General features: G+C 40.9%; 1 protein-coding gene across 1 annotated transcript in view; it reads right to left on the reverse strand.

Annotated features, from left to right (window-relative positions):
* The window catches only part of LOC117301698, a 154,151-nt gene that overhangs the window by 39,166 nt on the left and 90,309 nt on the right, over positions 1-24,676 (reverse strand). The window contains exons 91-117 of the mRNA XM_033785724.1: positions 24,099-24,314; positions 23,514-23,699; positions 22,487-22,864; positions 21,683-22,002; positions 20,446-20,794; positions 19,421-19,579; positions 18,823-19,054; positions 18,013-18,206; positions 16,886-17,080; positions 16,514-16,615; positions 15,409-15,609; positions 14,488-14,745; positions 13,663-13,875; positions 12,340-12,618; positions 11,081-11,206; positions 10,420-10,533; positions 9,755-9,886; positions 9,112-9,489; positions 8,146-8,369; positions 6,971-7,145; positions 5,661-5,824; positions 4,972-5,089; positions 4,125-4,425; positions 3,446-3,608; positions 2,607-2,795; positions 1,236-1,419; positions 639-781 (exon numbers count right to left, since the gene is read on the reverse strand). Of these exons, the coding sequence (XP_033641615.1) occupies positions 639-781; positions 1,236-1,419; positions 2,607-2,795; positions 3,446-3,608; positions 4,125-4,425; positions 4,972-5,089; positions 5,661-5,824; positions 6,971-7,145; positions 8,146-8,369; positions 9,112-9,489; positions 9,755-9,886; positions 10,420-10,533; positions 11,081-11,206; positions 12,340-12,618; positions 13,663-13,875; positions 14,488-14,745; positions 15,409-15,609; positions 16,514-16,615; positions 16,886-17,080; positions 18,013-18,206; positions 18,823-19,054; positions 19,421-19,579; positions 20,446-20,794; positions 21,683-22,002; positions 22,487-22,864; positions 23,514-23,699; positions 24,099-24,314 (5,693 nt within the window). The remainder of the gene's footprint in view (positions 1-638; positions 782-1,235; positions 1,420-2,606; positions 2,796-3,445; positions 3,609-4,124; positions 4,426-4,971; positions 5,090-5,660; positions 5,825-6,970; positions 7,146-8,145; positions 8,370-9,111; positions 9,490-9,754; positions 9,887-10,419; positions 10,534-11,080; positions 11,207-12,339; positions 12,619-13,662; positions 13,876-14,487; positions 14,746-15,408; positions 15,610-16,513; positions 16,616-16,885; positions 17,081-18,012; positions 18,207-18,822; positions 19,055-19,420; positions 19,580-20,445; positions 20,795-21,682; positions 22,003-22,486; positions 22,865-23,513; positions 23,700-24,098; positions 24,315-24,676) is intronic.

Consider the following 24,676-nt stretch of genomic DNA (forward strand, 5'->3'; position numbering starts at 1 on the left):
TTAACGTGCCGGCGCTCTACCAACTGAGCTATCTAGCCCTATGTTGGTGGTCTCCCAATTTTGTCAATATCTTTGTTCGGGGGTGCCTGTCAGAAGCCATTAAACCGCAAACTGCCGTGTAGCCAGGGATCACACCCGGGTAACGATACAACCTGGGAAGCGGCAGACAAGGGATCACCTTAAGGGGATGCGACTTTTTACATCAGATATCAAATAATAAACCACAAGGGAAACTGACTGGGTACATTTTTTAAATGATTTTGGATTGAACAAAGAAAAATTGACTAGAGCGGGATTTGAACCAATGACCTCCGGTTTAACGTGCCGGCGCTCTACCAACTGAGCTATCTAGCCCTATGTTGGTGGTCTCCCAATTTTGTCAATATCTTTGTTCGGGGGTGCCTGTCAGAAGCTATTAAACCGCAAACTACCTGGTAGCCAGGGATCACACCCGGGTAACGATACAACCTTGGAAGCGGCAGACAGGGGATCACCTTAAGGGGATGCAACTTTTTATATCAGACATCAAATAATAAACCACAAGGGAAACTGACTGGGTACATTTTTTAAATGATTTTGGATTTTATATATATATATATATATATAAAATTAAAAAAAAGATAAAACAAATACTCTACCTCTTCCTTTTGTCGTCCAAGCTCGCTGGTCACATGACGTGATTGCTGAGACAGATGACCATAGAAGTCAGCCGTACTGAACGCTTCGAAGTCCACCTGCTTATCGTAGTCCCAATATTCATCACCTTTGACCTCTACTGCTTCTACATTGACAAGAGAAAAGTTCACAATCAAAACATGGCAGACTTATCAAGCAGTGTCTGGTAAAACATGGGCCCAATTTCATTGAGCAGAAAATAATGCTTAAAATTTTCCTGCTAAGCAAAAATGAGCAGGTTACCAGTCACAAATGGTACATGTGACATTGCACATGTATTTTGGTTGGTAACCTTACTACACTAAGAACATTTTTGTTGTGGTTAAGCAGGTTTGTGAAATGTTTAGAAAGGAAGACACCTTTCTAGAAGGAGGTCTGCTTAAATATAAAAGCGGTACCAAGAGATTTTACCCCGTTAACCTTGGATTTCTATGGTCAAAAGTGGTTACCAAAGTTCAACACTGAGTTACCAAGGGTTTTTCATCATTTCATTTTCCTCTCTAACTTTCCCAGCAGACTACTGCACCCTCACAATCTACTACAAAGCTAAACCCACTTACCGTCAATGACAACAGCGCCCCCAACGCCTTCCCCTCTGCCCTCGATGGCGCGGTTGTATTTCTTGACGGGATGAACTGCTGAGCCCTTGGAGGCATAATCGTCAAAGTTATGATTCTGAATCAGGCCTCTGTACTTCGGTCGGATGTAAGACACTTTACCCCAGCCGTATTTACGGAATAGAATCTAGTTAGACAAAATAAACGTTAAAATTCAAAGCATGTCAAGAATCAAAGTTTACGGGAAAATAAGCGTGGCAGACCAAAGCATTTCCTTCAGTTATTAAAGAAATGAGCAAGGGAACCAAAGATTCTCACAAATATTTGAACATGCAGGTTGAATATGACGTCACCGTTCAAATATCCGACCTACAACATGGCATCTGTGCGGGGTGCTTGTGTGTGTGCGTGCATGTGCCGTAGAAATCAAACTGGGAATGTTACGTGCTGCGTGCTTCGATGATGTACGTGTTTGGACGCGCATCATTTTGCCCTACAAGATGGCGACTTTTCGTAGCAAAAAGGGGTTATTCAATACGGTCTATACAGAGGCTACCTGGGCACTTCCAACTACTATCTAGTGAGGTTTCAAGAGACACCATGTGTAAAAACTCTCTGTAGGAGTTGTGGTGGATCAGAAGATAACTTGACATTTCGATCAGTAAGTTCTGATTGCCCTCAGGAGAATGCTGGACTCTGATGCTGTATGCGAACAGGCACCCTTGAATGGTATTTTTTTGTCGGATCCTGTGTGTTTTATAAGTGCTGTTTATTACTATTCATAAATACCTCAGACAGTTTCGCTATTCCTATAGTGGAGAGTGCATCATGTGGGGTGTTTAAACGGTTGATAATTGCAGCTGGAGTTGTTTATAATCGTTTGTTTTCGGATACGTTTAGATGCATACTACGCGCAAGAATGCATATGCGCATGGCCACGACCCTGTCGGTTTAAACGGCATTTTAAGAATTGTCGCTACCCTGTTATTTCCTTATTAAAGCCATTGGACACTTTCGGTACAGAAAAAAAAAATAAAAGTTCACAGATTTACAAATAACTTACAGGGTTTACAGAAGGTAATGGTGAAAGACTTCTCTTGAAATATTATTCCATGAAATGCTTTTCTCGATATCGAGAATTACGGATTTGTGTTAAACACATGTCATGACACGGGGAAACGTGTGGAAACAAGGGTGGGTTTTCCCGTTATTTTCTCCCGACTCTGATGACCGATTGAGCCTAAATTTTTACAGGTTTGTTATTTGATATAGAAGTTGTGATACACAAAGTGTGGGACTTGGACAATACTGTTTACCTAAAGTGCCCAATGACCGTCTTAAGAACCATCTCTCGGAAAGAAACGGAAAACTCACCAAAACGAGGACCAGTAGGATGGTGAAGATGAGAATCAAGCCGAGTACCAGTCCAATGGTGAGCCAGTCAGCAGCTAGTAGGATTGAATTACCCACAGCGATACCGTTCTGGACGATGTAACGAGGCGTAGCCGGAAAGTAGGGACCGTCTTCTGAACACTGGGCATTCTTTGCCATTACTCGAACGTACTGTTATGAGATTGGGAATTTAAATTAATTATTTATCAAATCATTTAGTAATCATCATTTCCTATCACTGTTGTTTTCAGTAAGGTCAACCCAAAAACAGTTTAAATTTCTCTGGAAATGCTGGAAAAAACAGAGGGTTATTAAAAAAAAAACGTATTGTAGGGAAAACACTTACATGTGAACACTAATAATAAAGTTCATTGACAAAAATAAATGTTCCTATCTGCATCCGTTTTATATTTGCTTTATCAATTTCGCAGGACGGGGTAAAAAGACATTGTTAAATATCCATGCAATTAGATTTGGTCTAACAAAATATAAATAATTTAAAAAAAGGAAAAATTATCAAACTATAAAAAAAGTCTGCTTACAGTTGGCAGATTTTTATACGGCTAATAGCAACACAAAAAAGGATAACAACACCACCACAACAACAAGAAGGACAACAACAACAACAGCAACAACGAGTAATTTGCGGCATGGAATATGGAAACATTCTAGTATAAATATGCAATTAGATTTGGTCAAACACTTCAAAAAAGAAAATAAATCAAATCATTGATGAAACATTTTTACAGTTGGCAGTTTTTTGGATGGCAAATAGCAACAACATCAATAACAACAAAAGGAGACTTCTACATGTAACTCACCATCTTACGCTCAGAATTGCTGCTGAGACAGAAGACATAGACACCAGGGTCGATAAAGCGATAAGTGAAGAGCGTCGTTGAGGTTCCAATCTGAGTCTGCATCTCCTCCAACTCACGGAAACCACCATAATCAAACTGCTCATTCGTGTTGTAAAGATTCTCCCTGTTGATGAAGACCATTTGACGAAATGTTGGTAAATAAAAGTTGGTAAATAAAAGTTATCATAGCCTTAAAACCCTGTTAATAAAGACTATTTGATAAAATGTTGGTAAACAACCAATATCTCAAAAAAGTGGTTGTAGCTTTAAAAACTATCCCGCCTCTTGCACAAAACAGTTAATAGCCAGGACCAAAATTCATAAAGCTATTTAGAAGAAAATTCTGCTCAGCAAATTCCTTTGCTGGGATTAGCATAGTGACGTGTTCATTTTCATACAGCTGCTTGAACACAAAAAGTAGCTAAGCATTATAAAATTACGCTTACCAGAATAAAGATACATGTACCAGCCAAACTACCATGTCACAAGTAAATTTTGTGACTGGTATTTTGCTCATTTCTGCTTAGCAGAAAATGTCCAAGCAACATTTATTGAAATCGGGCTCTGTTTATAATTGTTGTGTTGTCATTTAGCCTTCTTTATAAAATTTCCTGATGGATGAAGTTCCAATATTACTCACCGATTATAGACTGGGTAATTGTCATTGTCCACGTAGAACATCATTGTCTCACCATACTTCAAGCATACGGCAGGATCTGAAATCCCCGAAAACGATGACCCATCCACTCCGGACGAGGACAGCAAACGGCGCCCCCTACCTCGCACGGTTGAGTTATCAACAGACAGGAGTCGTCTACGAGACACACTGTAAGTCACTGAACCATTGACTGAGGTGGCATTGGTTAAACCCTTAGCGTTGTCCATGATGACAGTTTCCAGTTGTGAGGGTGATGGGTCGTACACACCCAGGAAACCGTTGCCTGTAAAATAAAAACGGATTTGAAATATTTAAGTAAAACTTAATGACTCTTGTAAATGTTCATTTGAGGGCAACCTGGTCCTTAGGCTGGGGGAGTTTCAGAGGGAATGGTGCTTTTAAGTCCCAAGCTGCTCAAGCAAATTCTAGTATTATTTCAAACAGTTGGGCCTGTCAAAACAATGCGTCAAGTACAACATTTATGCATGGAACATTTTCGTGACATATAAAACGTCTTTGAAAAATCAAGAGACTGATTCAGTGATATTAAGCGGTTAAATGACAACAAACCACATTTCTAACCCAATTTTCTGTAAAATATAGAGTAAACAAGAACACGTTGCTTGACAAAAGACACCTTATTACACATGACGTCACACTCTCACTGAGGCTAAAAAACGACCCTACTAAGACCAAAGGAGGGAAATCATTTGAAGATACTTGTTCTTTGTGCATAAAAACAAGCAATTGACCGAGCCTCGTTCCTGTAGCGTTTAATATTATGCAAGGGGACTATTATTAACTAAAACAATTCAACAAGTTTACGTACTGCTCATTTCTGTGACATGAATGACTTGCGTGGTGCCATCGAGGGCGTCGCACTGGTCGGCCGAGATGGCGTTGCGAGCGTTGATCACTTTAGTCAAACTGCTCACCGGAATCTTTGTCTGGAAACAAATCAGCATTAGAGTTTCAAATTTTAATACAAGAAATGAATGTGATCTTCACAGAACTACTTGAGCAAAAAGAAACATTCAGTTTAAAAAAAAAAACATTTACTTTTTAAAAATATATACACATTTTTCACTTAATGAATTTTTGATCACTACTGATATGAAATAGTCTTTAATGACCTTAAAGCATGGAGCCGGCGACATGCCACATGTGGCTGCTATGGGGTTTGATACAAGCCACTATGATCAAATTGCTACAACGTGGTTGTGGCTGATAAAAAGCGTCTTGGATACAAAACGCTGTAAGCAGCCATAGGCATTTTGATACATGCCATTTGTAGACATTTGCTACAAGTCACTTATGGCCACGAAGGGTATTCGATACATGCTACTTATGGCATAAAAGGAAATTTTATGCCAGCCAATTCTAGCCATTATGTGTGTTTGATACAAGCCATCAGTGGCCGCTCAATACAAGCCACTTCAATCTGATTTAGTTTTTGATGGATTAAGAAGCAGACAGACACACAGACAGACACACAGACAGACCGACAAACCAACCAACCTGTTCTCCGGTCGTATACTCAATGCAGACATACGGTGGATCGTCACACACTAGGGTCATTCTGTTCCTCTGAGCCAGACGACACTCAAGGTCACATATCTCCTGAAGGTCATCGACCTTACACTTACACAAGGACAACGTCTGATCGTATCCAAGGTAGTCCTCTGGAGTTGGACATCCACCCTAGGTTACCAAAAAAACAAGATTATTTACATTTTAAAGACCATTTTTCAGCAACTCACTTCAATACAAATAAAGTAAAAATTAGTTAATGTAAAAATTAGTTTATGGCCTGACGTTTCGACCCTAGAACGTGGCCCTCTTTGAGTCTCTCAAAGGCTTTCTACAACTGTTAGCAATGAAACCACAACTGTTGTATAAGTTGCACGGATGCAAACTTTATGATAGAGTTCAACAACTTTATTTTCAAACCTGTTCTTATATACACTTGATAATCACTTAAAGGCAGTGGACACTATTGGTAATTGTCAAAGACTAGCCTTCACAGTTGGTGTATCTCAACATATGCATTACAAACCTGTGAAAATTTGAGCTCAATCGGTCATCAAAGTTGCGAGATAATAATGAAAGAAAAAACACCCTTGTCACACGAAGTTGTGTGCGTTTAGATGGTTGATTTCGAGACCTCAAGTTCTAAACTTGAGGTCTCAAAATCAAATTCTTGGAAAATTACTTCTTTCTCCAAAACTATGGCACTTCAGAGGGAGCCGTTTCTCACAATGTTGTATACCATCAACCTCTCCCCGTTACTCGTTACCAAGAAAGGTTTTATGCTAATAATTATTTTGAGTAATTACCAATAGTGTCCACTGCCTTTAATGGAAACACTACTACCATGGGTCTTAGGTTATACACAAACAAGAACATACTTGTGTAATGAAAGTATAGATAAGACAATCACCACCAACAGCTTTAACAACTACAAATGTAAAAAGCAGCAACGTTTTTATTTAAAAACATACATAAAAACAACAAGCATTGAAAACAGTAACAGCAATAACAACAACATTATCAACAACAACAACATCATCAACAACAAACATACAAAAAACATCATCAACAAATATTGAAAACATAATCAACAACTATCGTACAAAACAACAACAAATCATTTATAACAAACAGAAAAGACAGCAACACGGACACAACGCCAACACCAACAACAAATACCCAACAACAACAACAACAACAACAACAACAACAACAACAACAACAACAACAACAACAACAACAACAACAACAACAACAACAACAACAACAACAACAACAACAACAACAGACAAAGGAACTTGCACTCACCCCTTCCCTACAATAGTCTTCCCACCCAGTACTGTCCAGACACGCTCCGCCCTGAGTACGTGACGTTCCTTCAGTGCAAATCTCGTAAACTTCCTCCACGCAGTCTTGTTCTCGACCCACCAGGGTGATGTAGCCTTGCCTGCAGAGACATTTACGGTCACTGGCCTATTGGAGGAAGGGGGGTAAAATCACTCAAAATTAAAAATCATGGAAATGTTGCATGATGGTTAAGATATGAAACAACTTCTTGAAATTTACAGAATGTTCCATTTAAAAAAAAAAAAAATGGTCTCTTTTTATTATATCTCACAATTATTATGACTGTTTATTTTGTAAAGCGTTTAACAAATAATTATGTAATTTGTCACTGCTTTGATGAATAAAAAAACAATAATAAATCTTTGTGAAGCCAAGGAGTTGTAGAAAGCGAACTTAATCATTATACTTGCTAAGAACCCCATAGAGAGAAGAAAAGTGTCCAAGTTTTGGTGGCCAAAATCAGCAATTCATCACACTTTGTTGTGCCAAGAACAAGCCAGGTAATGTTTGCCTTCTCAGTAAATGGACCCAAACATCCAAATCACATCAAGGACACAACATCCTTCAACAGTTTCAAGACACTTCTGAAAGCCCACTTGTTACAAAAGGCCAACATGACTTATTTATTTCTTCTGTGCTTTAGGGCCTTTGAGCAAAACTTTGATTTAGGCGCTTTAAAAGTTCTGTATGATTGATTGATTGAACTTCTTTAAAGGCAGTGGACACTATTGGTAATTACTCAAATAAAACCTTTCTTGATTACGAGTATGGGGAGAGGTTAATGGTATAAAACATTGTGAGAAACAGCTCCCTCTGAAGTGATGTAGTTTTCGAGAAATAAGTAATTTCCACAAATTTGATTTCGAGACCTCAGATTTAGAATTTAAGGTCTCGAAATCAAGCATCTGAAAGCACTCAACTTTGTGTGACCATGGTGCGACAAGGGTGTTTTTTTCTTTCATTAGTATCTCGCAACTACAACGACCGATTGAGCTTGAATTTTCACAGGTTTGTTATTTTATGCAAACGTTGAGATACATCAACTGTGAAGACTAGTCTTTGACAATTACCAATAGTGTCCAGTGTCATTAATGGAGCTGTAATTTGGTGATGTTTGATAATTTACCTGGAACTGTTTCCCAGCGCCTGCACACTGGCACTGCGGCTGTCCCATTTCTGTTTGATACGCCTCGGCACCGCAATGAAAACAGGCGTCTTGTCCTTCTAGATGATTGAAGTGGTCCACAGGACAGTTAAGACAGTCGGCGTCTGACATACCGTATTCGTATTCATTGTACGTCCCGACGTTACACGCCAATGGAACGTAGGAACCTTCTGGACAATAATAACCTACCATGGAAAGGAAAATAACATTTTAGATTGCAATTCTTTTTTATATAAAGTTCTGCAAATACTTTGCATTATTTCACTGAGTTTTTGCCCAATATCATTGGGATATTCAAAAGAAATAAATTGCTAAGCAAAAAAAAGAGCAAAGCACCAGTTGCAATACTGCTGGCTAAACAACATTTTACCTGGTAACTGGTTCCAGCTAAGCAAGATTTTCTGTACTAAGCAGAGTATTGCGCTTCACCAGTTTTATGAATTTGAGCCATGGGGCCAATATCATAGAGCTGAGAAAGCAGAAAAGTTCTGCTTAGCAAAGTCAAACATGAAACCAGTCACAGACTGTACGTATGGCATAGTCATTTGGATGGTAACCCAATCCTAGTTCGCAAAGTTGCTTTGTTCTTATGCTTTGTTTTTGTGCTTTATGCAGCTCTATGAAAGATTACCAAAAACAAAATAATCCATGATTTTGTTTTCCTTTTTTTTTTAACTTAGCTCTTAGTTTGTTCATAGATCTCCGATAGGCAAACATACCTGTAACTTATTAATAATGATTTCTTAACATGCAAAACTGATTAGCTGGAGAAGTTTAAAGTGATGTTTGAAGTTTGCTTGATGTGGATCACAAAAAAAAACTTTAGGATTAAGCTTGCAGGTATTTGGGGTATACAAATTTTATTGGGGGTCGTACCCACAAGTTTACAACTAGTTTTTCTTAGAGAGAACCGCCGCAAACACTTACCGACAGGGCATGGATAAGAGTTGGTAACGTTGACTCCATTCTGCGTATCGTTGCCTTGCGGGTTGTCCGTAGTCGCTCCCTGCAAGCACACTACCCCAGCCACGCAGATGGTACAGTTGGCTCGGTCAGGATCGTTCCCATAGGTACCTGCTGCGCAGATCTGGCAGGTGTTTACGAACGTCGAGCGGCGGGAACCGTCTTTCTCTCGGTAACCAAGCGGGCATTTGATTGGCATTATCGCTCCTGGACATGGTTCTGTCTCGCAGCTTTCCCCGCAGTAGTGACCAGCCGGACACGGTACGGGGTAACTAGAGTTGACTGGACAGTAGAAACCGGACGGGCAGGCCTCCTGGGTCATGGAACGGTTGCAGTAATAACCTATGAAGAAGAAGAAAAAAACCGATAGAAATTAAGAAGTTTCCTGAGAAAGTCCCTCTAGTGTAAACATAACCCAGGTATTTCCACGGGTAAGTGTGAACAGACTACCAATTTCCCATGGACTTTCCTGGGGAATTCCCTCTGGTGTGAACAGGGAATGAAGAAGCAGATAAAAGGTTTATTAAGGGTTTCTTTCTTGCAAAAAAACAGTAAATGGCCTGACATCTCGACCCTAGCAGAGTCTTTCTCGTCCTTTCTCACTTACCTGGCTGGCAATCTCTTTGGTCCCAAGATCCTGCCGGACAGAACTGACCATCCAGACACTCTATGCCGTAGGTATTGGCCGTATCGTTCGGACAGTAGTAGCCAGACGGACAAAGCAGGCAGTCATCTTGATCTGTGAAGATTTTAGAGAGCAATTAATATGCAGAAATGCATTCAACACATAATATCATATTGCAGGCTGGAATAGTTCATACATTGATTTAGACCACTTCAGGTCATATTGAATGGTCAGACAGAAGGAGGGTCGACTGTGTACTGTATCGATGCATTTATCACAGGATATCATATTGCTGACTTGTATAGTCAGTCTAGACCAGTGAATCATATTGAATGGTCAGACAGTAGGAGGGTTGAGCTTGCACTAGTCAAATGCATTCATCACATGGTATCACATTGCAGACTGGCTTAGTTTATCTAGTGCTGGCTGAAAACTACAATGTATGACATTGATTGGTCAGACAGTAGGAGGGTTGAGCTTGCACTAGTTAAATGTATTCATCACATGGTATCACATTGCAGACTGGCATAGTTTATCTAATGCTGAAGACTACAGTGTATGACATTGATTGGTCAGACAGTTACGGTAAACTCGAAAATAAAGTTTTAGGGCGATTTTACAAAAAGGTTCCAGCCAGCTTAACTTACTCTCAGCAGCCTCAGTGTCCCTGTATGTTCCGGGGGGACAGGAAAGCGGTTCCAGGGTAGCCTCAGGGCAGTAGTACCCAAGAGGGCATGGACTAATGGAGAAGTCTGTCATAGCTATAAGACAAAGACAAAGTTCAATTAATTAGACAACAGGTGTTTGTCCGTTTGTTTAGGTGATCTTCCTATAAAGAGAACTCGGCAAACTCCCAAAAGGGGATATAAACGGCTGATCTTTCTCACACACACATTGGTTTAACGTCTATGATTATGAATTGCACAAGAAATTGTGAGTCAGTAACTAGCAGACAATACTTATTTTAGTCATTGTGCAATCATTCAAACCTTGGTAGGATTAAAAAACTTTCTGTTAAACAGTTGGGCCCTGCTGTCAATTTCACCAAACTCTTCCTAACTTAGAATTAATCTTATGACTTACGACGAGTTCCAACCCTGCAATGTAGTATGCAGTCCTTAAGATTAATTCTAAATAAGGACGAGTTACTCGTCCTAACTCGAGATAAGACAAGTCCTAACTCTTTGTGAAATCGACGGCAGGTCTTGTAAAAAAAAATTGAACTAGAAGCCTTTAGGGGGAATTTTACCCCAAATTCGAACCCAGAGCATGAAGGAAATTTATTTATTAGTTTAGCGGCTGCTTTACCTGGGATGTTACACCAATACCCAGCCGGACAGGGTTGACAGGTGCTCAAGTTTGTTGCTTTTGATTCGTCGGAGAACGTCGTATTGGGACAAGGTTTAGGGTCTTGGTTGAACTCACAGAAATAACCTGCGGAAGGTACAAGAAAATAAAATTAAGACATCATTTTGTCAAACTTCTGTACTTCACAAAACAGTGAATTACATAACAAAAATTCATGAAAGAACACAATAATTCTGAAAATTTCAAAGCTGTCAACATTTGAATCGTACAACAGGGAGCTATTTAGAGAAACATTCAATATATGCAGGCCTGATACTTCACTTTCATAAACGAAGCATACAGCCCTCAGGGGTTTCCCTTAACTTTTTTTTTTCAATCGCCCGCCGGGCGAGTCAACCACAATTCTCGATCGCCCGCAGGTTTTTTCACTAGCCCGCATGTATTTATAAAAAAAAAAAAAATCTTCATGAATCAACGATCAGTCAACAACGCACATCGAGAAATAATTCAATGAACTTTGCCTCGCAACGCCCTCTGTTGGCAAAAGTTGTCCATGTTATTGGAATTCCTCCAAGGCTGTATTGTGCACAGTCTGCAGGCATTATGCACAACGTGCGGCAATTATTTACTTCGTTTGCGAACGTGTACTGCATTGAAGTCTAGCCAAGAACATCATGAATATGGAATTATCAACAGCCATCAATGGCCAATCACAGCGTGTTGGTCAGAATGGACTCTGGACGACTGTGTGTGTGTTGTGTATGTGCTGTGCCTACTGCATGGACATGGACGTACCAGTGGGCGACCGTGTACATGTACTGCAAGGATACTCAGCACCATGTGGTTTGTGCATCGTGTTTTCAATTGATTGTACGTGTTTTCAATTGATTGTACGTGTTTTCTGAAACGAACGACAGCAATTCCGGTCCCGATCACGGCAAAATTAAATCTAGCAAGTATCTAGAATTGTCAAACTTACTACTTTAAAAGCTTTAGTACAAGTTTTCTGTGGGATTTTGCCACTGAACCCTCATTTACATTATATGTGAAAAGGAATAATTATTTGACTCGCCCGGCGGGCTAGTGAGAAAGGGTTTTCAGAAAGGGTTTTCAGAAAGGGTTTTCACTCGCCCGCCGCTATTTTCACTTGCATTTGGCGACCGGGCGACCGCTAATTTCGAACCCTGGCCCTGTATATGCAAATAGAACCAACAACAAATATGTACGAGTACATTTTTATAAATGAATATGCTAATTACCTGGGGTGCAGGGTTCTGCTCTGGTGCTGTCCACGGTGCAGATGTAGCCAGCTGGGCACTGGGTACACTCTGCTGAGCTCTTAGCTCCCGGTTCTGTAATCACCTGTCCTGGGCTACACACAGAAACATTCGTTGCACCTTCAAGACAGTAGTAACCAATGGGGCATGGTTCTCCCATCACGATGTCCGTACCATCAGGAGTAGGGGTGTTCGATCCGGAGTAGCAAATGAAACCCGCTGTGCATGGTCCAGCTACTCTACCACCAACACAATAACTCCCTGCAAAACACACAATCAATAATTCAAAAAAATTTCTGGCAACAAAATACACGAGTCTTACAGGTGTGTAGGATTTGAAACTTTGCATGGTGGAGATAAGATATAAGTCGTTTGCGGTAACACCATGTAATAATCTCTAAATGAGTTGGGCTGGTTCTGAAAAGAACCGTTGGTTTAACTCTCTTTAAAGAGTTAAACCAACGGTTCTTTTCAGAACCACCCCCAACTCATTTAGAGATTATTACATGGTGTTACCGCAAACTCTTCTATATCTTACAGGTGTCTCAAAGCAGACGTTTTTTTGACAGTTATGCAAAGTTTATTCAAATTTTAAGCAATCTTTATGAGTTTTTGCACCGTTATTTACAAGAAAAATATCAGAAAAATTGTTAAGAAACAGAAATCATTGGTTTTGTTCTAGAATTCTAAATTCCATGTTAACATGAGAAATATATGATTGACCCTCTCACTCGAGCGGAAGTAGGTCAAATATTGCGTCTATTTTTTTCTTTTTTGGGGTGGGGGTTTGAAAAAAAAAGTGGATTTCCGGTTAAAAACAGAAATTACATCTCTCTGTAGTACAATGCCATTACATTCCATAGGACACGGCGTGAGCTCAATGGTAAACAAAATTCTTTGCTCAACCCAAAATTATAGCACCCAAATTATCACCAACCAAAACCCAAATTATCACCTTTATCAACTTAAGCAACAAATTCATCCTTTGAAAAAAAAACATCAGCCTACGATTTTACCAAACTCTTCCTACATGTAACTTAGGACTAATCTTAGGTCTTAGGACTTAGGACGGGTTCAGTTCCGTATCTAAATACGTAGGACGCATTGAACCCATCCTAAGTTAGGACGGGTTACTCGTCCTAACTCGAGATAGGATTAATTCGAGCGTTTCGTGAAATCAGCTGCAGGTCATATCCATTCTTTTTGTCTACTTTTATTTTCTGGTTATTTCTGTTTCACACATAATATCCGTGGACAACTCATTCATACTACGAAGCCATTATGTTCCATATGGATTTTCTTTACCTGTGGGGCATTCCTGGCACTGTGACGGGTTGATCAGCTCAACCACATCATCCATTGTGTAAGTGCCGTTAGGACACGGCGTAGGCTCGATGGAACCTTGAGGGCAGTAGGAGTAAGCGCTGCAAGGCTCAGGGGTGCTGGAGTTCACCATGCAGAAGAATCTTTCAGGACAGATGTTGCAATCTACCTCTGCTTCGAATGGCTGGTATGTACCTGTCAAGACAAACATAGGATATTTTACATAGTTTTATTTTATCAAGTAACAAACCAAAATTCATAAATAACCCAGAGAGTTTCTCTACTCCTATTGGTGGAGAGCGCGTCACGTGGGGGTGTTTAAACCTTTGATAATGACCAGCTGGAGCTGTTTATAACAAGCTGGCTTCACAAAGTTTTTGGTCAAAAAAAGGATTCAAACCTCAAATTTTCAATTGTTAAAGTGTCTATAATTGTATTTTTTACGTTTTTTTTCCCCCATTTATGAATGGGAATAAAAGAGTAGTGACTCATTCTTAAACAATTTTATTGTGCCTTCGGCTCGGGCATTTATCACACGGCCGTCGACCATGCCGGCTTTAAACAGCCGTTGAAGAACTCGTCGCTACCCTTTTGTTCCCTTTAATTAAAAAGGAAACTTTTTTACTTGTTATTTCTGCTTCAAAAACAATATTCGCAGACAATATATACACTCTTTGAGAGTTTTTGTTTATTTTGCAGAAACTACATTTGTTGAAAGGGGGAAACGGTTTAGCCTCTTTCAACTTTCAATTTACGTTTCCATGGATACCAGCCCCTTATAAATATTCATATTATTATAATTATTACCTGGATCACAAGCAGTAGGCGTCGCCGTCTGGTTCAGGCAGAAGAATCCGGCTGGGCATTCATAACCGACAGGCTCGGGTGAGTCGATAACGGCATCACTGGGGCAGTAGTAGCGCTCAGAACACACCCCGCTGGGTTGCCAGAGTCCTGTACCCTCGCAGTAGTGACCCGCCTCGCAGGGAACGCAGTCGTCCACTGATACCCCGCCCCGGTTTGGGTTCATTGTGCCCGGGGGACAAGGGGTGGCCGAGTGGGTACCTGTGGGGGACAAAAGAAAAAAATTTTAATAGCTGCTAAAATATAGGATTCAAACTGCCTCTACTAGCTACCGAGACAACAAACTTACACGCTTTAATAGTGTCCCAATGTCCAGGAACACAAGAGAGTTGTCAACCACCGGTTCTTTTCAGAACAAACACTAAGTAAATGGTCTATGTACTTTTTGTAGGACAAAAAGCACAATGTCTACAGATTTACACTACACTTATACATTTTGTAAATAATGATAGTAGAAAGCTGCCCTGAAAATATTACGTGCTGAGGTGCTGTAGTTTTGAGAAATGAGTAAAACAATGTCATGAAAATAATTTAGTCTCAGTGGTTATGAGACGAAAACTATTTCAGCATGTAAAAACGTATTTTCATGACATTGTTTTACTCATTTCTCAAAAACTACAGCACCTCAGCAACTAATATTTTTAGGTACGCTTTCACTACTATCATTATCTTAAAACGGTGTAAGTTTAATGTAAATCTGTGGACATTGTGTTTTGTGTTACAAAAAGTACCCAAATATCCTTTAAAAGAGATATTCACATGGTGTTACCGCAAACCTCACCTAATTATACTCCCTCCATGCAAAGATTCAAATCCTACTTACACAAAACTTGCACAGTCTATAAAGAAGAAAACTTCACCTACCATTTTCACAGTAATGTCCCACTTGGCACGGTTCATTCACTGTGTCGTCTGGGCTGGCCGTGGCCGCTCTTTCCAGGCACAAGAAACCAGCGTCGCATTCGCCGGTCGGCCATGACAGTCCGTGTGTCTCACAGTACATTCCAATCAGGCATGGTTGACATTCGTCTTCCTCAATAAGGGACAATTGATTACTGAAGGTACCTATGAGGGTAAAGAATGCAAACAACATTGGTAGTTGTCAAAGACTAGGGGAGCGTACTGCTCATGACACCGTTTGCGCTTCTGTTTATAAAATGTGTGTCATGCTAACAGTTTGGACCAGAGCACCGTGTTTTCAGAACACACCCCGCTGGGTTGCAAAGGTACCTATGTAGAACGAGGTTAAAGCAAACAAACAAATTGGTAATTATCTAAGGCTAGGGGTGCATACTGCTCATGCCACCATTTGCGTCTGTTTATAAAATGTGTCATGCTAACAGTTTGGACCAGAGCGTTCTGTATTAAGAAGCTGTGCCGCATGTTCACTTTAATCTGCAGGACCAATCATGCTGCAGTATCTATCTGTGTGTTGGCCAATGTTTTTTCGTCTGCTTTTAGAAATATAATGAAATATTTTTCTTACAACTTTCATTCACTACATTTGTGAACAAGTACAATTTACATGTACAACCATATTGATATTTTTTGAGGTAAGATTTATGGCATATTAGTAGGACGAGGTTAAAGCACACATTATTATTTTTTTCTAAAGATGATTTTCCCGTCAGGGGAACTCGGCAAACTCCCACAATGGGATATGAACGCCAAGCTGGCAACAGTCAATTTCTCTCCTATAGAACGTATTAAATATGATGTCACCGTTCAAATATCTGACCTACATGTACAAGATGGGGTCTGTGAGCCTGTGCGCGTGCTTTTTTCGTAGAAATCAACCCGGGAATATTACGTGCTGCATGCTTCGATGATGTACGTGTTTGGACGCGCATAAGGTTTGCCCTACAAGGTGGCGACTTTTCATAGCAAAAAGGGGTTATTCAATACGGTCTATAAATTAGATTATGAATTGCACAAATCAAGAAATTGTGATTCAGTAACTAGATTCTACCTGGAGGACAAGGTTCACCGTCGTCGTCCGTTCCCTCTTGGCAATAAAATCCGGCCGGACACGGAAGCGTGGTGTTCATCCCAAACTCAGGACAAGTTTTACCTGCAAGAATACAAATTTTATAAATATATTTTAAAACTAGATTTTGAAAAAGGAAAAGAAGTTCGTTGAGGATTGCAGCAGGAAAACAAGATTTTCTCACTTCATTTTAGAAAGTTCTGATAATTTCAAAAAACACATCACCTAAACAGGAAAATTTACCAATACACATACATTTTATTAAGGGTAACGCCAAACCTTATCGTTTTTTAAGGCCTTAGAAAGTTTCTATAACTTATTCAAGATGTCAAGAACAGGAGGAGAGAGACTTACTTTCAGGGCAGGGATCGCACTCTCCCATACGTGGGAATGGGGCGTACGTTCCCTTGTTGCACGGAATTTCACTGGGTGCACCCTCCTCACAGTAATGCCCAACTGGGCACTCGTAACCCTTCACCCCATCAGCGGGGGTGGGCGTGTCAGAGCCTCCCGTGCAGATGTAACCGGCTTCGCATGGGGGTGTCACTCCTAAAGAAAACACAGAAATATAAAAGTGTGTATAAGTCTCTTGAAATGTTTAAGTAACTCTTCATTAAAGGCAGTGGACACTATTGGTAATTACTCAAAATAATTATTGGCATAAAAAATTACTTGGTTACGAGTAATGGGAAGAGGTTGATAGAATAAAACATTGTGAGAAACGGCTCCCTCTTTTGAGAAAGAAGTCATTTTCCAGGAATTTGATTTCGAGACCTCAGAATTATATTTTGAGGTCTCGAAATCAAGCATCTGAAAGCACACAACTTCGTGTGACAAGAGTGTTTTTTCTTTCATAGTTACCTCGCAACTTCGGCGAACAAGTGAGCTTAAATTTTCACAGGTTTGTTATTTTATGCATATCTTGAGATACACCAAATGAGAAGACTTGTCTTTGACAATAACCAATAGTGTCCAGTGTCTTTAAACTAAGGGTAATTCACAGTTTTGTTTTGCTTGTGCGCACTCATTCGGCAGAAATTTGGCGCTTGCACAGTATGCAGAGGTCGTGATTGTAAGCACAGAATTTGGCGCTGGGCCCTGTTCATTCACTGGCCTGTTATTCTGTATGTAGAGCTGTGGTACATTTATTCAAAGGTAGCGGTAGCGGGGTCAAGTCACAATCTAGTAAATTTTAGTTTTTGTTTTGGGTTGAGCGCCAGCCTGTTTATCTGGAAATTGCAGGTTCAAATCCTGCTCCAGTCAACTGTCTTCGTCAACCCAATATGCTATCGATTTGTATTTCTATATTTTTATGCCAGTGTTAAGTCTAATAAAACTAAAAACTAAAACTAAACAAACTTGCCTGTTACGTTTATTAGTTGGCTTTTAAAACTTGCAAAAAAAACTAGTAAATGGCCTGACGACCCTAGCAGAGCTTTTCTCAAAGGCTAAACCAAGCTTTAAAAACTTGATGCACTTACCATTTTGGGAGCTGTTGGCATTGCAGTAGCGTCCAATATCACATGGTGCACATGATGTCTCGTTGATGTTCCCCTGACCAGATGAGATCGTCCCTGCCGGGCAGGGCGTCGGTTGGTAGCTCCCCTCGGGACAGTAGCTCCCAGCCGGACAGATGTTGGGGTTGGGGATCGCATCTCCACCTTCACAGTAGTACCTGTGGATATAACGGCAGCCGTATTGGAACTTATACATGTGGATCAATGGAGGTCAGGTAGAGGCTTGGGTCTAAAATAGTCTGGTGCTCTAAAGTTGACAGTTGATTGATAGTCAGGGAATCAAGGAACTTATATAAACAGAATTACCGGTCATCAAAGAAGTTATTTTTAGAAACCCTGAAGAGCAACAGCCAACAATGAAAACATTGTTGTGCTTTTCTTGATAAATATACAGTGAAATATATGTGTTTTACTAATTGTTTGCCAAAGAATGTTAAAAACTTCTTTTACTACTTTCACTTTTGATTATAAGAGGGATGTCAAATCATTAGGTAATTCTCATAGGGTATGTATATCGAATTCCAAATGCCTCTAGCAACCGGGCAATCTCGGTGGTCTAGTCGGTTAAGACACTGCTCTAGAATTGCAAAGGGAGTAAATATGCCTGTGATTTTTTCACATAACTCAGGGAAAACACGACAGTGCTAACACATATTGATGTAACGGTAAAACCAAATTAATATTATTATCATCAACACATGAAATAGTAATGAACAGTACAAAAACGCAGAGTCTACCGCCCTCATTGTCATAAAAATCTCCCTCCATCCTTACCCTCCATAGCACAGCGCTTCCGGTTCATTCAGTCCAGCAGAGAGACAGTAGTACCTGGCCAGACACGGCTGGCACCAGCTTTCGTTAAAAGCGTTAGTCAGATTATTGAACGTTCCTGGCGGGCAGGGGTACTCGTTGGCTCGCTTGGTCATTGGTAGGCAGTAGTAGCCAGCCGGGCAGTCCGAACCGTTGAGGTGGACGACGGGAGCGACAGTGTTATCGCAAAAATAGCCTGATTGGGAAAAGGATGAAGTGGGAAGGCAAATTAAATACCGACAAATATTTATAGTCGGAACAGAGTCATTCTCCGGAAGATGTTCAGGGTATCCTGATCGAAAACGTCAAGCAGAAACTGTGGTAATTTTTGTAAAATTTAATAACCATGCTACAGCTTAGCATGGGCCCCTTGCTAATTCGCTCTCATGTGAACGGGACTTTTCTACCCGCAATGATAAACTGAGCATACTGGTGGAAACGTGCCCTTGGTGACAGTTTAAGTGTCTCCCTCACCTAGAAGTGGCCGTCCGTGGCCTTCGGCCAAGTGACGTTAGACAATCTCTCATTAAAAAAAGAATTAGAATAAAAAAGATTGACGTACCTTCTTCACACGGGAGACAAGACGCTTTCCCTTCCTCGTCCTGATAATACCCATCCTCGCATCGTTCTGGAGCCGCAAAGTTCTCCATACAGTAATGGCCGGCAGGACATGGGTACTCCCCTGGGGTGGGGGTGCTCTGCCCTGGAGGACAGTAGTAACCTGTGGAGAGAGCATTGTAAAGAAATTATTACATTTTTATTCAGTACTTCACCGAGCTCAGTGGAAACAAAAACACAGGCATATTACTCCGGTGGGATTCGAACCCAAAACCTTTACAGTGCTGGATACATGTAGGTGTAAATGGGTAAAACCAAAACGAATATTCTTTAAAAATAATAATAAATCTTATAAAGCGCTGGTATCTAGAAAAAACTATTCACTGGGAATATATCCAATGGGAAAATTAATGGTAGGCTTGATCGATGAGATTAGTTTTGAGATGCAAATTTCCATCTATTTTTATTTTATGTTGAGACTGAGCGGTTAAGAGCACCGGACTCAAGCTCTGGTGCTTCTTGTCAGCAGAGTGTAATATAATAGTAATAATAAGACTTGTAAATAATAATAAGACTTGTAAATAATAATAAGACTTGTAAATAATAATAAGACTTGTAAATAATAATAAGACTTGTAAATAATAATAAGACTTGTAAATAATAATAAGACTTGTAAATAATAATAAGACTTGTAAATAATAATAAGACTTGTAAATAATAATAAGACTTGTAAATAATAATAAGACTTGTAAATAATAATAAGACTTGTAATGCGCACATATCCACCCTGCTGGGTGTTCAAGGTGCAGTAAAACTAAAAACAAAACAAAAACACAAAGAAAAACAGACACAACAAAACAGTGTGGGTTCGAGTCCCGGTTTGAGTGCCGGTCATCAGTCCCATGTGTTGTGTGATGCACGTGAAAGAACCCAAGATACCCTTCTTTTCCTGTTTCATAGGGGGCTCTACTCAAGGGTCTCCCTTTAAAATTAATCCTCCATCACGCAAATTATTTGTTTCCCACTTACCTTCAGCACATTCACCACTGGTCGCAGAGGCCCCAGTCTCATTACAATAGAAACCGCCCTCGCATGGCAAGCAATCCTCAGGGCCATCCTGACCCAATGCCGGGTTGTACGTCCCGTTGGAGCACGGTATCGGCAGCCAGTTTTCCTCGGGACAGTAGCGACCGACCGGGCACTCGATTTCCTCTGGAGTGGACGAGCCTGCCGGGCAGTACCATCCCGGGCTGCAGTTCCCTGATGGTGCGGAGAGTCCGGTGGCATTACAGTGTTTTCCCGCGGTGCATGGTTCGGGCGCAGCATTACCGCCAACGCAGAACTCACCTGGTAGGCATACCCCGCCGTACTCTGATGGCTGATGAAGATAGAAAGAGTAAGTATTAGACACCAGGGCTTAATTTCATAAGCAAAAATTCTGCTGAACAAATTTCTTTTGCTAATCAAGAAACGACTGGAGTACCAGTCCCAGGAATGATAACTGTTTGTAATCTGGCTGGTACCCTATTTTTGCTAAGCATAGGTTTTTATGCTTAGCAAGTCTTTGGGGCTTACATGCTTTATGAAATTGGCCCTGGTCTTGTGACTGCCGGAGAGATTGTCACATGATGAGAAAGATCTTTACTGAAAAAAAAAGGTTATGTGATACCGCAAAATTACTAGACTCTTAGCAACCACTTAAAGGAACACGTTGCCTTGGATCGGTTGGTCTATAAAAAGTGTTTGTAACCGGTTTTTTTATAAAATGCATACGGTTGGAAAGATGTTTTAAAAGTAGAATACAATGATCCACACAAAATTTGCCTCGAAATTGCGAGGTTTTCCTTTTCCTGTGCGAACGAACACGTCCGGCCAAAAATGGCCGACCGTGTTAGTCGGTGAGGTAAAAGGAAAACCGTGCAATTTCGAGGCATGTTTGTGTGGATCATTGTATTCTACTTTTAAAACATCTTTCTACCCATGTGCATTTTATAACAAACGGTTCCAAACGCTTTTTAAAGACCAACTCGACCGATCCAAGGCAACGTGTTCCTTTAACTAGCCCATTGGCAATCGATCCAATGCCTTTGCCATATATTTTATAATCCAACAAGCTTGATTCCTGGCTACAGAAGGGTCAACAGCCGTGGTATACATGTACATAGCTCAAAATTCAAAAGCTGCTATAGGCTTCTAACCAAGTTAAGTTTAAGAGTGATTACCCCCCAAAAATACCTTCCCTGGAAATCAACCAGAGTGTACTCACCATTGCCTCACTGGTGTTCCCAGAGCAGTAGAATCCTGGGCTACACTCGGCCGTTGGGTTACTGTTCCCTTCCCCCTCGCAGTACCAGCCAGGGGTACACTCAATACACCCAGAGATACTCCCCTGAAGGGTCTTGTTATTGAAGGTACCCGGTGGGCAAGGGTAGGTGTAAGGGTCCGGGGTTTTCAGTGGGCAGTAGTAGCCCGGTGGGCACTCGTTGGGGGTGTAGTCGGTCGTGTTGAGGTAACAGTAGTGGCTGATTGGGCAGGGGTGGCAGGAGGACTGCTGGACTTGGTCTTGGTAATAACCTGCCTCGCAACCTGAAGAAAAAAAATTGAAAAGTTTATTTATCTTACCGAGTACTGAGTATACAGTGCTTAAAAAAAAAAAAAGGGAATATTGATTTATCTTTTTAAATATCGCAAGGGAAACTAACTTGGTAATTCTTTTTAATGATTTGTGGTTGAACCAAACCATTGGAAAAAAAAAAAAAATGATTTGGGGTCTAACAAAGAAAAATGTACTGCTATGAGATTTGAACTGGCTTCACAACCTGCAAAACATTTGATCAAATGTACAATTTGTCTTTTAAATATCAAGTTACAAACCACGAGGGAAACTGACTGGGTAGATTTTTAGAGGGGATCAACGACTTCCGTTAACGGGCGACACTCTACAATATGAGCAATCTTGCAAAAAGTTGGTTAGAGAGTTGCAACGATTGCTCAGTTGGTAGCGTTCCAGCACATTAAACCACAGGTTGTAGGTTCAAATCCCGCTCTAGTCACTTTTTTTCCCACTCACCAGTAGGGTAGTCCGATCCCTGTACACAATAATGTCCCTTCGGGCATACATCACCGATGATTGGATGCACGGTCCCTGTCGGGCACTGGTCCCCAGCGAGCATCAACGGATCTATCTTATCAACTCCGGACACGCAGTAGAACCCTGCGTCGCATTCTGCCGTCGGGCTCGTCAGGTTCACCCCCTGGCAGTACATCCCGGCGTCACATGGCGTGCACTCCGTCGCCGCGGCCAGACCGTCCGTTGGACCGTAGGTACCGGCCGGACACGGTTGGTGATCGTGACCTGTGCCGTTAGGGCAGTAGAAGCCTGCAGGGCATCGGTGATAACTGGTTGCCCCTACACCTTCTATAACCAACTCTGGGATACAGTAAAAACCTGCAGATAGGGAAAGACATTGTACAAATTCATTTAAGAGAAACTCCTTTGGTCAGGAAAGGATGGCACTCTGAATTGTCTTGGTGTTACATTTTGAAAGTTCACAAACTTGTAGATCTTTAGCATGTAACTCCTGAATCCATAAATCCCCAGGCAATAGGTGAGTCCCACTACAGACCTGGGGCCAATTCTACAGCGCCGCTTAACAGTAAGCAAATTTTCGTGCTTACTTTAACAGAAACTAAAGTAGAAGCATATTTCACAGGTTAGAAAGAAAAAAAATGTGGCCAGGTTGTGCATATGTACACCATGGATTTACATTGTTACATCATTCATTTTCGTGCAGTAAGCACCAGAAGGTTAGCATGCCAGTTCATGTGCCTTTGGTTAGCAGCTCTATAAAATGGAAATTGCACAGTAAGCACAAAATAGGCCGTTAAGCAGCTCTATGAAATCAGGCCCTAGCACCTGCAACACCGAGTTCTACATCTCAACCTCTAAAGTGCCAACTTCCTTACCTTCGGAACAGACAGTAAGTGGAGAAAGGTGATCGTAAGTGCAGAGTTCATCAGTAAGAGCCATGAAATTAGGCCCTGGCACCTGCAAAACCAAGTTCTACATTTCAACCTCTAAAGTGCTACACTCTTACCTTCGGGACAGACAGAGCACTCCGAAGCACCCTCGTAGTCAACGTAAGTACCAGCAAGACAATCCTGGGGTTCTGGACTCTGTAGAGGGCAGTGTTTACCCTCTGGGCATGTGATCTGATTGGGTACGTCTGAGCCCGGGGGACAGTAGAACCCAGCATGACATGGGGCTGTGACCTCTGTATTGGCTGTAGATGAAAAAAGTAAACACAAATTAACTGTCACTCTTGAGTTGTTCTGGCGGGAAAGCCTGAACTTGGAAAGCCTGACCTTGTGCTGAGAGACTACCATTTTGGTTTTCTTGACATTTTGGGATAAAGTACCAAGTCCATTCCTTCGTTTTCTAGCTATTTTAAGGTAACGTACTAAATCAAATTCTATGTGTACCAATCGATTCCTTGGTTTTCTTACTATTTTAGGTGCAGAATCAGGTATTTTGGACATTTGTGGTATTAAGTAGTATATGTATATGGTGGATTACATAAAGTGCTTACGCTGCCAGCAACTGTTCTGTTGGCAGAAAACAATTCTGTGATGTTTCTTTAAACCAGGAAAAAGGAACCAAAATGTGCTGATTTGGAACTTACCCATTCCTTCACAGTAGAACCCAGCAGTACAACTCAGACACTCTATCTCATTAGCCAGCCCGGTGGCGTTGGAGAACGTACCATTGGGGCAAGGAGTGGGATTGAATGTTTGCCCTTCGCAGAAGTACCCCTCAGGACAAATAGTCTGGTCAGGGCGTGTGGAATGCTCGTCGCAGTAGAAACGTGGTAGACATGGCCCACTGACCTCAGTTTGTGCTGCGACAAAAACAAGACAAAACTACTGTTTAATAAATAAAACTAAAAAATTAAACGGTACCTTTTCACTATTTGTAACATTCTTTTTTAATACACCAGCAGAAAAGAAACAAAATCAAATTTGTAAATGGAAAGCCAGAATTCTCATATGCCTATGTTTAAACTCACTATGAACCAGTAAGCCTGATCGACTAGTGCAAGTAGTCCAGTAGTCGCGAACCATTGAACGCTATGTCTAGTTGTGACTGTCACTTTCCAACTACGTGGATAATCTACGTACTCTACGATCAGGCTTTGGACTTCACTCTTGAAGGTACACAGCAGTTTTCATTTGGTACGGGGCACTTATATGACTATGAGGA

Source organism: Asterias rubens, chromosome 17 (assembly GCF_902459465.1).
Source record: "Asterias rubens chromosome 17, eAstRub1.3, whole genome shotgun sequence".
Lineage (NCBI taxonomy): Eukaryota > Metazoa > Echinodermata > Asteroidea > Forcipulatida > Asteriidae > Asterias > Asterias rubens.